This window comes from Bombina bombina, chromosome 1 (assembly GCF_027579735.1).
Source record: "Bombina bombina isolate aBomBom1 chromosome 1, aBomBom1.pri, whole genome shotgun sequence".
NCBI lineage: Eukaryota > Metazoa > Chordata > Amphibia > Anura > Bombinatoridae > Bombina > Bombina bombina.
The window spans coordinates 1,125,314,056-1,125,328,325 of NC_069499.1; the positions used below are offsets into that span (position 1 = coordinate 1,125,314,056).

Sequence of the window (14,270 nt, forward strand, 5' to 3'; positions counted from 1 at the left end):
GGGAGAGAAAGAGAACAAATAGAGGGGAAGAGAGAGCAAAAGAGAGGGGAGAGAGAGCAAAAGAGAGGGGGGAGAGAGCAAAAGAGAGGGGAGAGAGAGAGAGCAAAAGAGAGGGGGGAGAGAGCAAAAGAAAGGGGAAGAGAGAGAGTAAAAGAGAGGGGAGAGAGAGCAAAAGAGAGGGGGAGAGAGAGAGCAAAAGAGATGGGGAGAGAGAGAGCAAAAGAGAGGGGAGATAGAGAACAAAAGAGAGGGGTAGAGAGAGAGAGCAAAAGAGAGGGGGAGAGAGAGAGCAAAAGAGAGGGGAGAGAGCAAAAGAGAGGGGAAGAGAGAGAGAGCAAAAGAGAGGGGGAGAGAGAGCAAAAGAAAGGGTGAGAGAGAGAGCAAAAGAGAGGGGGAGAGAGCAAAATAGAGGGGGAGAGAGAGAGAGCAAAAGAGGTGGGGGAGAGAGCAAAAGAGAGGGGGAAAGAGAGAGAGAGAGCAAAAGAGAGAGGAGAGAGAGAGCAAAAGAGAGAGGGGAGAGAGAGCAAAAGAGAGAGGGGAGAGAGAGAGAGCAAAAGAGAGAGGGGGAGAGAGAGCAAAAGAGAGGAGGGAGAGAGAGCAAAAGAGAGGGGGAAAGAGAGAGAGAGCAAAAGAGAGGGGGAGAGAGAGAGCAAAATAGAGGGGGAGAGAAAGAGAGCAAATAGAGGGGAAGAGAGAGAGTGCAAAAGAGAGGGGAGAGAGAGAGCAAAAGAGAGGGGGAGAGAGAGAGAGAGCAAAAGAGCGAGAGGAGAGAGAGAAAAAGAGAGGGGGAGAGAGAGAGCAAAAGAGAGGGGGAGAGCGAGCAAAAGAGACTGAGGTGAGAGATAGAGCAAGAGAGAGGGGGGAGAGAGAGCAAGAGAGGGGGGGAGAGAGAGCGCAAGAGAGGGAGGAGAGAGAGAGCAAAAGAGAGGGGAGAGAGAGCAAAAGAGAGGGGGTAGGGAGAGAGAGCAAAAGAGAGGGGGAGAGAGAGAGAGCAAAAGAGAGGGGAGATAGCAAAATAGAGGGGGAGAGAGAGAGCAAAAGAGAGGGGGAGACAAAAGAGAGGGGGAGATAGAGAGCAAAAGAGAGGGGGGAGAGAGAGCAAGAGAGAGGGGGCAGAGAGAGAGCAAGGGGTGGGACCGCTGTACTGCAAAAATGGCCGGTGTACACGGGCTTTAGGACTAGTATACATAATATTACACAGTGATGTGCAGAGACACACATAATGTTACTTATACAGTGCATGCTCAGATACCATTAAACAACATCCCAGTAAGAATCCCTTTCCATCCTCAATAAATATTACCCAGTCGCATGCATAGACAACCTTTTCACCCTCCCTAGGCTCACAGATGGCAGCGCCACACCCTGTTCTAAGCAAGTCAAACCACTCTTCCGGCATTTCCGTCGGATTGACTCCTGTCTACAGCCACGTGTTGCGTTCAGAGGGTCAGATGAAAGTAAGTATCACTCCCCCTGTTTATTCTATAGCCCCTATAATATAACTAATTCTTTCTGATCCAACTGTGTCCTGTCCTTGCCAGTCTTCTGTAGGGTGTACATGCCTGATCACTCATATGTTACCATCCGGAGCCGGCTGTCTGCATCAGTCTCTGATATCCTGACTTCTGTGTCTGAGAAACTGCAATACTCAGAGGAACAAGTACAGAGAGAAGAGCCACTACTCCTGGTAGCTGTGACCAGTGCCGGAGGTGAGGAGCGCATCTGAAACCTGTGTGTGTATATATTAGGGATGGCACATACTCTGTGTGTATATCTCTGGAAGGGGAGACTAGTCCTATATGTATAAGGTTGATACTAGCCATGTATGTGGGGTGGCCATTCTTTCATGATTCAGATAGAGCATGCAACTTTCCAATTGACATCTATTATCTAATTTGATTCATTCTCTTGATAGCCTTTGTTGAAAAGAATATCTAAATAGGCTCAGTAGCTGCTGATTGGTGGCTGCACATAGCTGCCTCGTGTGATTGACTTACCCATGCGCATTGCTATTTCTTCAACAAAGGATATCTAAAGAATGAAGCAAATTAAATAATAGAATTAAATTGGAATTTTGTTTAAAATTGTATTCTCTATCTGAATCATGAAAGAGAAATGTTCATGTCCCTTTAAGGTCTGTAAGCAATGGAAGGCTGGTACTAACTGTTTGAGGTTACTCCAGCTCAGTGGGTAAAGTGAATGCTGGCCCTAGCTTTGTTGGGTACATTAAGGATGGCAGTAGCAGTGTGTCAGCGCATGCTGTATTTAGCCCTATGTGTAAGGTGGGAGTGCCATTAGCTGTGTGTTGTCAGGCCGTTAGCAGTAGCTATGTTAATTGTCAATAGAAGGCTGGCCCTTTAACCGCCCATCTCATTTCATTTTTTCTCAGACAAGGTTCTCCTGAAGCCAGATGATGGCTGTATCTTCACCACCCTGGGAATTAATAGCCACCTGTTTGCCTGTAACCGAGAAGAGCTGCGGTCACTGGTGAGAGCACTTCAGCACTGCAAACATAAGGCTTTGTCTCATAAGAATGAATGTGCGCAGGAAAATCTAAATCTTACAGATATTGTATGTAGGAGAGATTTACTTACCTGTATCTAGCATGATCTGTATGAGTTATTCTATAGACACTTTTTATTCTATAACTCACTTTTATAGCTTCTCTTGTGAGGTTTGATATAGGAAGGTCCTGCCCTCTCACATTTTTTTATAGCACAACGGCAAAGAATTGAAAATAGTTTATTAGTCTCTTGCAATGTTAGTTAATCAGGACTTTGACTCCTTCCATTCTTCACAAATATTTACTGTATATTGATATGTGTGTGTATATATACTGTATATATATATTTGTGTATTTATACATGTGTGTATGTATATATATATATATATATATATATATATATATATATAGCAAACTCCTCAAAGTGAATCCACCCTCCTGGGCCAACTGCCTGGGTGCAAAAATGTATAAAATATGCGGCAAATCAATGCACTCCCAGGGCTTTTTTTGTCAAAAACAATTCATTGATGTTTCGAGGTTCAAACTGTCCCCTTCATCAGATGAAGGGGACAGTTTGAGCCTCAAAACGTCAATAAATTGTTTTTGATCTGTGACAAAGAAGCCCTGAGAGTGCATTCATTTTCTGCATATATATATAATATATAAAATGTATGAGTGCACATACATACACATGTATAAATATACACACATTATGCGTGTCACTGTGTAATAACTTAGCCATGTTTCCGGAAGTTACTTCACTACGCGGATTAAATATATATATATAAAGGTTATATTATCATCAACGTATTGTGATTACAACATTAATAATGTTATATTAAATATATTAATATATATATTAAAGCCCGCATTATTAGTGTTAGAGCAAAAGCTCCTCCAATCTCATTATTATATAGCATCATGCTGGCTAAACAAAGTGACTCTTTTTTAGGAAAAATTAGGGATAACTGGCAAACCCTATTTCCAGATATTGAATACGAAAAAATCAAATCCGGCTGTAAAGCCGTAAATAAATGCAGAATCCCAATAACCTGGAAAGAGGGACATATGAAATTGATGAATAATTTTTATTATACGCCCCTGAAAATGTCTAAAATATATCCTAGTCAAAGTTTTCTCTGTCCCCGCTGCAGTTTTCTGAACGCAGATATTGTACATATGTTCTGGGCATGTCCTAAAATCGCCCAGTTATGGAAAAAAGTATCTTATTGGATTAAGAAATTATATAAAGTAAATATTCGTTTTGACTCAGAGATTATTTTCTTTATGGAGGAGAACAATTCCGAGTCCCTACTCCAGAAAAAGATTTTGAACACAATCATTGTACCTATTAGACAACTGATTGTGAAAAACTGGAAGGCAAAAAGAGCTCCCGGACTTGCAATCTTCATTAAAGAAATTCAGATGCAAATAATTTTTGAATCTTCGCAATTGGGCGAAGCTGGTGATAGAGAAATTAGAAGGTTTCTGTTAGGATGGTTACCCATCATCAAGACATATTCAGAATCTGTACAGAGGACAATTTTATATCCTTTTTTGAGCTCTGAGTGTTTCTTTGATCTCGTATTATGGGGTGATTTCCCGGCAGAGTGGATATCTGGATATAGGGATATATAACTGATTCCCTCGAAAGTCATACTTTGTCTTTTAAGAGTGATTGATAGAGAGAGGGCTTAGGAGGGGGATGATCGAGACCGGCAGTGGGGGGCACAGAGGCAGGAGAAATTTATTTATTTATTTATTTATTTATTTTAATTTTTTTTTTTTTTTTCTCTTTTTCCTCTCTTTTTATTTTCAAGCTTAAAGTAAAAATTAGCCTACAGTGTAAAATATTCAGAATATTTCTTTCCGATGTCTTGTTTTTTAGGGAAACTATACTAAATGGGAACAGTATTGCTTACCTTTATGATTTAGAAACATTGTATCATTTGTCTTGAGCAGCTTAGATGGTAGCAGTTGCATTTTTATTTTTTTCTGTCTGCTCAAAAATGCATAATACCAATTTGTTACAAGACGTATTCTTTGTTCATGTATTTTTCTGTAATATGGAATTACCCTGTCGGCTTAAATAAATAAATATTGAAAAAAAAAAACATTAATAATGTTAATAATGTACTCACACATTAGTTATATTTGTAACATATACAATTGATCCTTAAACATGTAGCAATGTTTATTTTTATACATCACTATAGCAACAGATACATGTGATGCGTTACAATATTATGCACATGAACTTAACCGGGAAGCGACATCACTTCTGGTTATCGGCATAGTTGCCGTATGAATGATAACATAATAGGTATGGTTGATATTTGTAAGGTATCACATAATAATTACGAGTACATATTAGTTATTAATGTTGTAATCACAATAAGTTGTTAATTATATAATTATTGTACATTTTTTTAATCCGGGGAGTGAAGTAACTTCCGGAAACACGGCTAAGTTGTAACACGGTAACACGCATGGCGTTGCTGCTCAATGCCATGCTGATACAATTGTTTGTAATGTAATGTGTGTGTGTGTGTATGTAACTGTGTGTGTGTGTGTGTATATATATATATATATATATTTGTATATATGAGAGAGATGTGTGTTTATATATATATATATATATATATTTATATATATATATATATATATATATATATATATACATATTTACACATAAATATACACCTCAGGGCACTTTCCACTTAAATATCTTAAAACTTGAAAAATAATAATAATTATTAATGTGTTTTACTGTGTATTTATTGTAAATATTTTACATTCCAACGTTCTTTACATGTAAAATGTTCTTTGTATTTTTAAATATATATTCCTATATATATATCTGTAGATATTCGGATATTGACAGTGCCAAAGACAAGGGGCAATTTAAATTAAAATGATTTATTATTAAAAAGGATAAAAAATATCACAAAAAATGTATACAATAATTCAAATACATGGATCGAATAAAAAAAAAATGGTGAGTCAAAACACTTGCGCCTAGATTTAGAGTTCTGCGTTAGGGTTAAAAAGCAGCGTTAAGGGGTCCTAACGCTGCTTTTTAACGCCCGTTGGTATTTAGAGTCAGGCAGGAAAAGGTCTACCGCTCACTTTCTTTCCGCGACTCGAGGCTACCGCAGATCCCCTTACGTCAATTGCGTATCCTATCTTTTCTATGGGATTTGCCTAACGCCGGTATTACGAGTCTTGGAAGAAGTCATCGGTAGAGCCTCTACTGACAAGACTCCAACCGCAAAAAAAAGTCAGTAGTTAAGAGTTTTATGGGCTAACGCGGGAACATAAAGCTCTTAACTACTGTGCTATAAAGTACACTAACAACCATAAACTACCTATGAACCCCTAAACCGAAGCCCCCGCCCACATTGCAAACCCTATAATAATTTTTTTTTAACCCCTAATCTTCCGACTGGACATCGCCGCCACCTACATTATCCCTATGAACCCCTAATCTGCTGCCCCTAACATCGCCGACACCTATATTATATTTATTACCCCCTAATCTGCCCCCCCCCCAACGTCGCCGCCACATACCTATACTTATTAACCCCTAATCTGCCGACCGGACCTCGCCGCCACTATAATAAATGTATTAACCCCTAAAGCGTTGCACTCCCGCCTCGCAAACACTATAATAAATTGTATTAACCCCTAATCTGCCCTCCCTAACATCGCCGCCACCTAACTACAATTATTGACCCCTAATCTGCCACCCCCAACGTCGCCGCTACTATAATAAAGTTATTAACCCCTAAACCTAAGTCTAACCCTAACACCCCCCTAAGTTAAATATAATTTAAATTAAACAAACTAAATTTACTATAATTAAATAAATTAATCCTATTTAAAACTAAATACTTACCTATAAAATAAACCCTAATATAGCTACAATATAACTAATAGTTACATTGTAGATATTTTAGGATTTATATTTATTTTACAGGCAATTTGTATTTATTTTAACTAGGTACAATCACTATTAAATAGTTAATAACTATTTAATAGCTACCTAGTTAAAATAATTACAAAATTATCTGTAAAATAAATCCTAACCTAAGTTACAAATACACCTAACACTACACTATCATTAAACTAATTAAATAAATTACCTACAATTATGCAAACTAAAATACAATTAAATAAACTAAACTATAATACAAAAACCCCCCCACTAAATTACAGAAAATAAAAAAAAATTACAATAAGTTTAAACTAATTACACCTAATCTAAGCCCCCTAATAAAATAAAAAAGCCCCCCAAAATAATAAAATGCCCTACCCTATCCTAAATTACAAAGTAATCAGCTCTTTTACCAGCCCTTAAAAGGGCTTTTTGCGGGGCATTGCCCCAAAGTAATCAGCTCTTTTACCTGTAAATAAAAATACAATACCCCCCAACATTACAACCCACCACCCACATACCCCTACTCTAAAACCCACCCGATCCCCCCTTAAAAAACCTAACACTACCCAATTGAAGATCACCCTACCTGGAGCCCTGTTCACCCAGCCGGGCACCGATGGGCCAGAAGTGGACATCCGGAGCGGCAGAAGTCTTCATCCGATCGGGGCAGAAGAGGTCCTCCAAGTGGCAGATGTCTTCATCCAAGCGGCATCTTCTATCTTCAATCAACCAGAGCGGAGCCATCTTGAATCCAGCCGACACAGAGCCATCCTCTTCTTCCGATGTCCTAACAGCGAATGAAGGTTCCTTTAAATTACGTCATCCAAGATGGCGTCCCTCGAATTCCGATTGGCTGATAGGATTCTATCAGCCAATCGGAATTAAGGTAGGAAAAGTCTGATTGGCTGATGCAATCAGCCAATCAGATTGAAGTTCAATCCGATAGGCTGATCCAATCTGCCAATCGGATTGACCTCACATTCTATTGGCTGTTCCGATCAGCCAATAGAATGCGAGGTCAATCCGATTGGCTGATTGGATCAGACAATCGGATTGAACTTCAATCTGATTGGCTGATTGCATCAGCCAATCAGATTTTCCCTACCTTAATTAATTAGAATCCTATCAGCCAATCGGAATTCGAGGGACGCCATCTTGGATGACGTCATTTAAAGAACCTTCATTCGCTGTTAGGACATCGGAAGAAGAGGATGGCTCCGCGTTGGCTGGATTCAAGATGGCTCCGCTGCACTCCGGTTGATTGAAGATAGAAGATGCCGCTTGGATGAAGACATCTGCCGCTTGGAGGACCTCTTCTGCCCCGATCGGATGAAGACTTCTGCCGCTCCGGATGTCCACTTCTGGCCCATCGGTGCCTGGCTGGGTGAACACGGCTCCAGGTAGGGTGATCTTCAATGGGGTAGTGTTAGGTTTTTTTAAGGGGGGATCGGGTGGGTTTTAGAGTAGGGGTATGTGGGTGGTGGGTTTAATGTTGGGGGGGTATTGTATTTTTATTTACAGGTAAAAAAGCTGATTACTTTGGGGCAATGCCCCGCAAAAAGCCCTTTTAATGGCTGGTAAAAGAGCTGATTACTTTGTAATTTAGGATAGGGTAGGGCATTTTATTATTTTGGGGGGATTGTTTATTTTATTAGGGGGCTTAGATTAGGTGTAATTAGTTTAAACTTATTGTAAATTTTTTTATTTTCTGTAATTTAGTGTTTGTTTTTTTTGTATTATAGTTTAGTTTATTTAATTGTATTTTAGTTTACATAATTGTAGGTAATTTATTTAATTAGTTTAATGATAGTGTAGTGTTAGGTGTATTTGTAACTTAGGTTAGGATTTATTTTACAGGTAATTTTGTAATTATTTTAACTAGGTAGCTATTAAATCATTATTAACTATTTAATAGCTATTGTACCTAGTTAAAATAAATACAAAGTGGCCTGTAAAATAAATATAAATCCTAAAATAGCTACAATGTAACTATTAGTTATATTGTAGCTATATTAGGGTTTATTTTATAGGTAAGTATTTAGTTTTAAATAGGATTAATTGATTTAATTATAGTAAATTTAGTTTGTTTAATTTAAATTATATTTAACTTAGGGGGGTGTTAGGGTTAGACTTATGTTTAGGGGTTAATAACTTTATTATAGTAGCAGCGACGTTGGGGGCGGAAGATTAGGGGTTAATAATTGTAGGTAGGTAGCGGCGATGTTAGGGAGGGCAGATTAGGGGTTAATAAAATTTATTATAGTGTTTGCGAGGCGGGAGCGCGGCGGTTTAGGGGTTAATACATTTATTATAGTGGCGGCAATGTCCGGTCAGTAGATTAGGGGTTAATAAGTGTAGGTAGGTGGCAGCGACGTTGGGGGGGGCAGATTAGGGGGTAATAAATATAATATAGGTTTTGGCGATGTTAGGGGCAGCAGATTAGGGGTTCATAGGTATAATGTAGGTTGCGGCGGTGTCAGGAGTGGCAGATTAGGGGTTAATAATAAAATGCAAGTGTCAGCGATAGCGGGGGCAGCAGATTAGGGGTTAACAAGTGTAAGGTATGGGGTATTTAGACTCAGGGTTCATGTTAGGGTGTTAGGTGTAGACTTAGAGAGTGTTTCCCCATAGGAAATAATGGGGCTGCGTTAGGAGCTGAACGCTGCTTTTTTGCAGGTGTTAGTTTTTTTTGCAGCCAGCTCAGCCCCATTGTTTCCTATGGGGATATCGTGCATGAGCACGTTTTTCCAGCTTACCGCTACCGTAAGCAACGCTGGTATTGAGGGTTGAAGTGGAGTTAAATTATGCTCAACGGTCCCTTTTCTGAGGCTAACGCAGCCATTCAGACAACTCGTAATACCAGCGTTGTCTTAAGGGTGCGCTGGAAAAAAAGGCGTGTTAGCACTGCGGGTCTTTACCGACAAAACTCTAAATCTAGGCGTTGGCTTTTAACAATCACTATGAAAAGCACTATTTGGAAAGACAATAACACTGCTTGCCTGGCCAGGTTAGACAATCCTCATGATGCGTTTCTGGGCTCTTCCCCCTTCCTCAGGTGTGTCTGGATTGCAGTAAAAAATATTTAGCTTGTAATCTGGCCCTTTATATTTTAGACCATGTACCATTTTTGCCCTCCCTTGGATGTTTTTTAGTTTATTTATATCGTTCTGGAGATATGGTCTCCAGAACTGTACACAGTATTTAAGATTATGCCTAACACGTGATCTGCTGCTAATACCTCTCTCAATGCAACTGAGTATTCTACTGGCCTTACCGGCTGCACTGCTTCATTGTCTACCAAATTTTAAATCATCTAAAATAATAATAATTCCTAAGTCCCGTTCCTCCTTGGTTAAAGTCAGTAATGCAGGATTGAGTCTGTAATTGGCCTTTGGGTTTTTAGATACTAAATGCATAATTTGGCAATTGGTAATTGCATTTTAGATCACATTTATTTGCAAGAACTGACCCCATATTTGAATGTACTCCATTAATTGAAACCTTCTGTTGTCTATCCTTAAGCCATCATTTTCCCCACGTAACAATCTTGGCATCTACTACAAGGCAATGCATTTTGTGACTACCTATGGCATACACAGAGTTCTGTCATTATTTTTGGCAGATTGATAACCCATTTGTTAAGGATATGTTAAAGGATAAGTGACAGTATTTTTACTACAGTGCACATGAAACATTGCAGTGCATTGAGCATCTATGTCCATATAACACTTTTCAAAGCCCATGATAAATTTCTAAAAAACAAACAAACAGAACACAAGGGTGCCACATGCACTAGTACTGTCTAATATAACTTTTCAGTATAGCAAAATGAGTTACACACACATATCTGAAGTATTTCCAGGTGCTATATCTGCAAGCTTGAACCTTACAGGTCTCAGTAGACTAAAGTTAACATAATAATTGGAACCAGGATATTCGTCTATCTTTGGTGAAGCCAAAGTCGAAAACAGATGTGCAGTAGCAAGTGTATATCATAATAAAATTATTTATTAAAAATAAAGTTAAAAACAGCAATGCGTTTCTCATGCATACACAGGCTGTTTGTTATATATATGTATATATACACACGATGAGCAATAACAGAATTGATTAACACCTGTGTGGTGACCCAATCAGAAAAGCCCTCCGGCTAAGAGGAGTATTACACATAGCGACTATTGAAACCTAGATCCTGAAAATCCACTAACAATTCAAATAGATCAATCCACATCTAACTACTACATACCTCCATTTCATCCATGAGATCTCCCAATCTACATAACAGCACTTGCAATCCTAACTATATAATAAAGGGAAAAACAGTAATGAACCATAACGGCTCCTCTAAAGCAACATTTTCAACACTTCCTTCTATCAGACTTAATGAATAAAAACACTTTAAAACTCTATACAGTTAATATCTAAACTAACAAAGAATAAACAGTGATGCATATTGTCATAATACAACTGTATCCCAGCATGAAACTGTGCATCGATCTAATTGAATTGTTAGGGTTTGGGAGTTTTTATAGGGAATACTTAGTATGAGGGTTTTTCTGATTGGAGTACCACATATATATATATATATATATATATATATATATATATATATATATAGTAAGTGTGCATTTCAATTGTTAAAAACCTGAGCAAACATATGTACGGCTGAGAAATATGTCACTGTTTTTAATACATAATTTTATTATGATATACACTTGCTACTGCACATCTGTTTTCGAGTTTTGACTTCACGGAAGATAGACGGATATTCTGGGTTCATTTATTATCTTGGCATCAGTCTGCTGGATGACTGTGAGGTTGAAGCCTGCAGATATAGCACCTGGAGATGCTATATGTGAGTGTACCTCTTTTTGCAGTATTATATTAGATTGTACTAGGTACATGTGGTGCCCATATGGTGTTCTGCTTTTTAAATATCATCTCTACGAGGTGGGCCAACATCTCGCTATAAGGAGCTGTCTAAGTGTTACTGGAAACAGTTTTGTGGTATTTTAAGACTTTTATGGACACTCAATTGTATTTTTTCTTGAAGGTTTTGCGTTGTCATCTCAGACCTATTAATGTGACAAAGCTGTATGATATTGAACTTATATTGATGTTATTTTCCCCTATTAGGCAGAAACTTTTATTGCTATTATTTTTTTTAGTATTATTTGTGTTCTAGGGTGCCCCTTTTAACTTTTTTTGTCAACTTTTTAAAGATGTTTCACACTCCTAATAAGGGGCTAGATTTATTAAACCTCTTTGGCTGCAAGTTCTCAAAAGAACTTGCTTGCCGTTATTTATCATGCAGCGGTCACCAGACCGCCGCTTCCCTAACCTCTTCGCCACCTCTAATGTGGCGAAATTCAATCTCCTCGGTCTAGTCAGACCGAGGAGATTGACAGCTCCTGCCCGCGCGTGATTGGCTGTGCGCGGGCAGGAGGTGGGATTGCACGTGAGCGCAAAATTGCGCTTGTGTGCAATGGCGAATACCTATGGGTAATTTTGCCCCGCCACAGGCGAGCTGAGGGGCCCCTGTACGCCTCAGCTTTAATAAATCTAGCTCTAAGGGGTGCTTGTTTACCTTGTGTACAGGCTTTTTTGTTCTTTTTTGACATGGTGGACTGTACAATACTAAACATATGTGAGTTTGTTAGCAACAAAAAGTTGTGCACAAAGCTCAGAAGTATTATACTGCAATGGTCAAAATAGGGTTTCAACAAAGTAAATGTCTTGAAAAATATTTCTAGAAATCTTGTGCTAAACATGCAAATAAATGCATTTCCTGGTGGAATACAATAGAGGTTTTGTGGTTTCAGTAATGTTTCTGGTTAATGGATTGAGATGGCTCTGGATTTGAATACAGTTTGTTGCACATTAACCTGTGAAAAAGCTTGTTGAGGAGATATAAATATATCCTGGTATTGGTAAACAAGCTTCACTGGGTAAAGAGCACAAAGATAATGTGACCTTGGTGAAGCTATCTCTATGTGTATAGTGTCTGTTTTTTCTAATCTGTCTTTGCTTACAGGTCCCTCTCCCGGAGGAGGTCCAGTTGCCTCCAGAAGATTCTCACATTCACCGTATTGAGGCAGAAGATTTAGCCAATCACTTGAGTGCTTTTCACTGGGAACTCTTCAGCTGTGTTCATGAGGTCAGCCAATCAATGCACAGCACAGGAAAAAATAATCTGTATAGCTGTTCAGTTAATTAACACCCACAACACAGTGATAACACAGATTTGCCTAAATTCATATGTCATTGCATCACTTACATGTCTGATCAGCAGTTGTATTAATGAGCAGAACTAGGTGTTTCTTGGCTAAATAACAATTTTTTTTCTGTTATAATTGTCCCTTTATGACAGTGACCAATAGACACTTAGAAATCATATCAGTTTTACGCAAACATGCTCATCCTGTTAGTTTCACTTTAAGGTCTGATTCCTTTAGATAGGCAAACACAGAGCCTATAATTCAGTACCTGTGTAACCTACAGTGGCACAGGAACCTTCATTTGAAAGAAGAAATTTTCACTTGACACCTTGTATATAAATGTCAAATTTGGAAAGGGCAGATTTGTAACCAATTGGACACACAACTTGCTTAGAGTAATAAACGTGGTAGGGTTCTGAAACTGTGCCTAAATAATTCCATTACCCATAAGGCAAGTCTCTTAAAAAAGAAGAGTACTCTGTTTACATTGAGGGGTCATATCATCCTCTAGATATCACATGTGTAATGTGAAAATACCAATTGCTACATTATACACCAGATTCACGGCTAGATTAAGAGTGGAGCGCTATTTCAACGTGCGCACGTTAAATAACCAATCATTAAAAGTGTCTGGTTAATGCTTCTGCGAGCTTGAGGTTTCATTTCACACTTAGCGCCAATTAACCAGAGGTCAGACCTCTGGTTAATGAAAAAAAGTGCCCCAATTGCCTCCAAAATAAAGAGGACAGTACTATACAAATAAAAAAAATATGAGCAGCTTTATTTTTATTAAAAAAAAACCTGCACAAAGCAGTTATAAGGGGTTAAAGTGAGGGTGTTAGAAAAAAACAGCACTGAAAGTGTCTTTACATTGATGTCTATGGGGCCCAGTGTTTTCACTTTAAATATATCTGTTACATACATTATATGCTTATATACATTTGTATTAATATGTGTATATACCCATATAAACACATAAAAATCTATGTATATATTCATATACATATAGTTTTATTTTGCTGTGCGAATTGCCCACTGCGCTGCACTGGGTGGTTTGCTGTGTCTGACGACATGAGAACAAGGCTCCCATTGGAGCCTATGGAAGTGCGCGCTTGTGAGTGCTCGCATTGTGCCTCTCTTGTAATACCAGCACACAATTACGTCTGCTTGTATTACTGAGTGGAGCGGCAATATCATGCTTGTGCAAGCGCAATATTGAGCTCCAATCGTAATCTAGGCCTCAGTGTGATAAAACTTGAGAGAGCTAGAACTATCTCTCTTTCTCAGAATAAAAAATATCCACATAAGACTTTTTCATTGAGATAGAAGAGACTCCTCATTCAAAAGATGTATTATGATCCTTTGTACGTCACATGATTGATAAAAAAAATGGTGAACAACTAACCCACTATTAAAAATACATTAAACTGAAGTGAGGATGAAAATGTTGTCCTTCTTACTGCCAACTATATCACCACTGTGGTATAGTATGCTGACAAATTAATCAGAGGCTGACGGGGTCACAGCAAACTAACAGTTAAATTAGTTAAATATTATGTAATAAATCTACAAATGGACTGTGCTAGAGTTAAGGAAAAAAATAAATAAC

The 14,270-nt window shown here is 38.4% G+C and overlaps 1 protein-coding gene across 1 annotated transcript in view; it reads left to right on the forward strand.

The window, feature by feature from the left end:
* The window catches only part of RAPGEFL1 (Rap guanine nucleotide exchange factor like 1), a 124,526-nt gene that overhangs the window by 56,628 nt on the left and 53,628 nt on the right, over positions 1–14,270 (forward strand). Inside the window, exons 5-8 of the mRNA XM_053698327.1 lie at positions 1,342–1,457; positions 1,542–1,709; positions 2,390–2,487; positions 12,478–12,600. Coding sequence (XP_053554302.1) covers positions 1,342–1,457; positions 1,542–1,709; positions 2,390–2,487; positions 12,478–12,600 — 505 coding nt within the window. The remainder of the gene's footprint in view (positions 1–1,341; positions 1,458–1,541; positions 1,710–2,389; positions 2,488–12,477; positions 12,601–14,270) is intronic.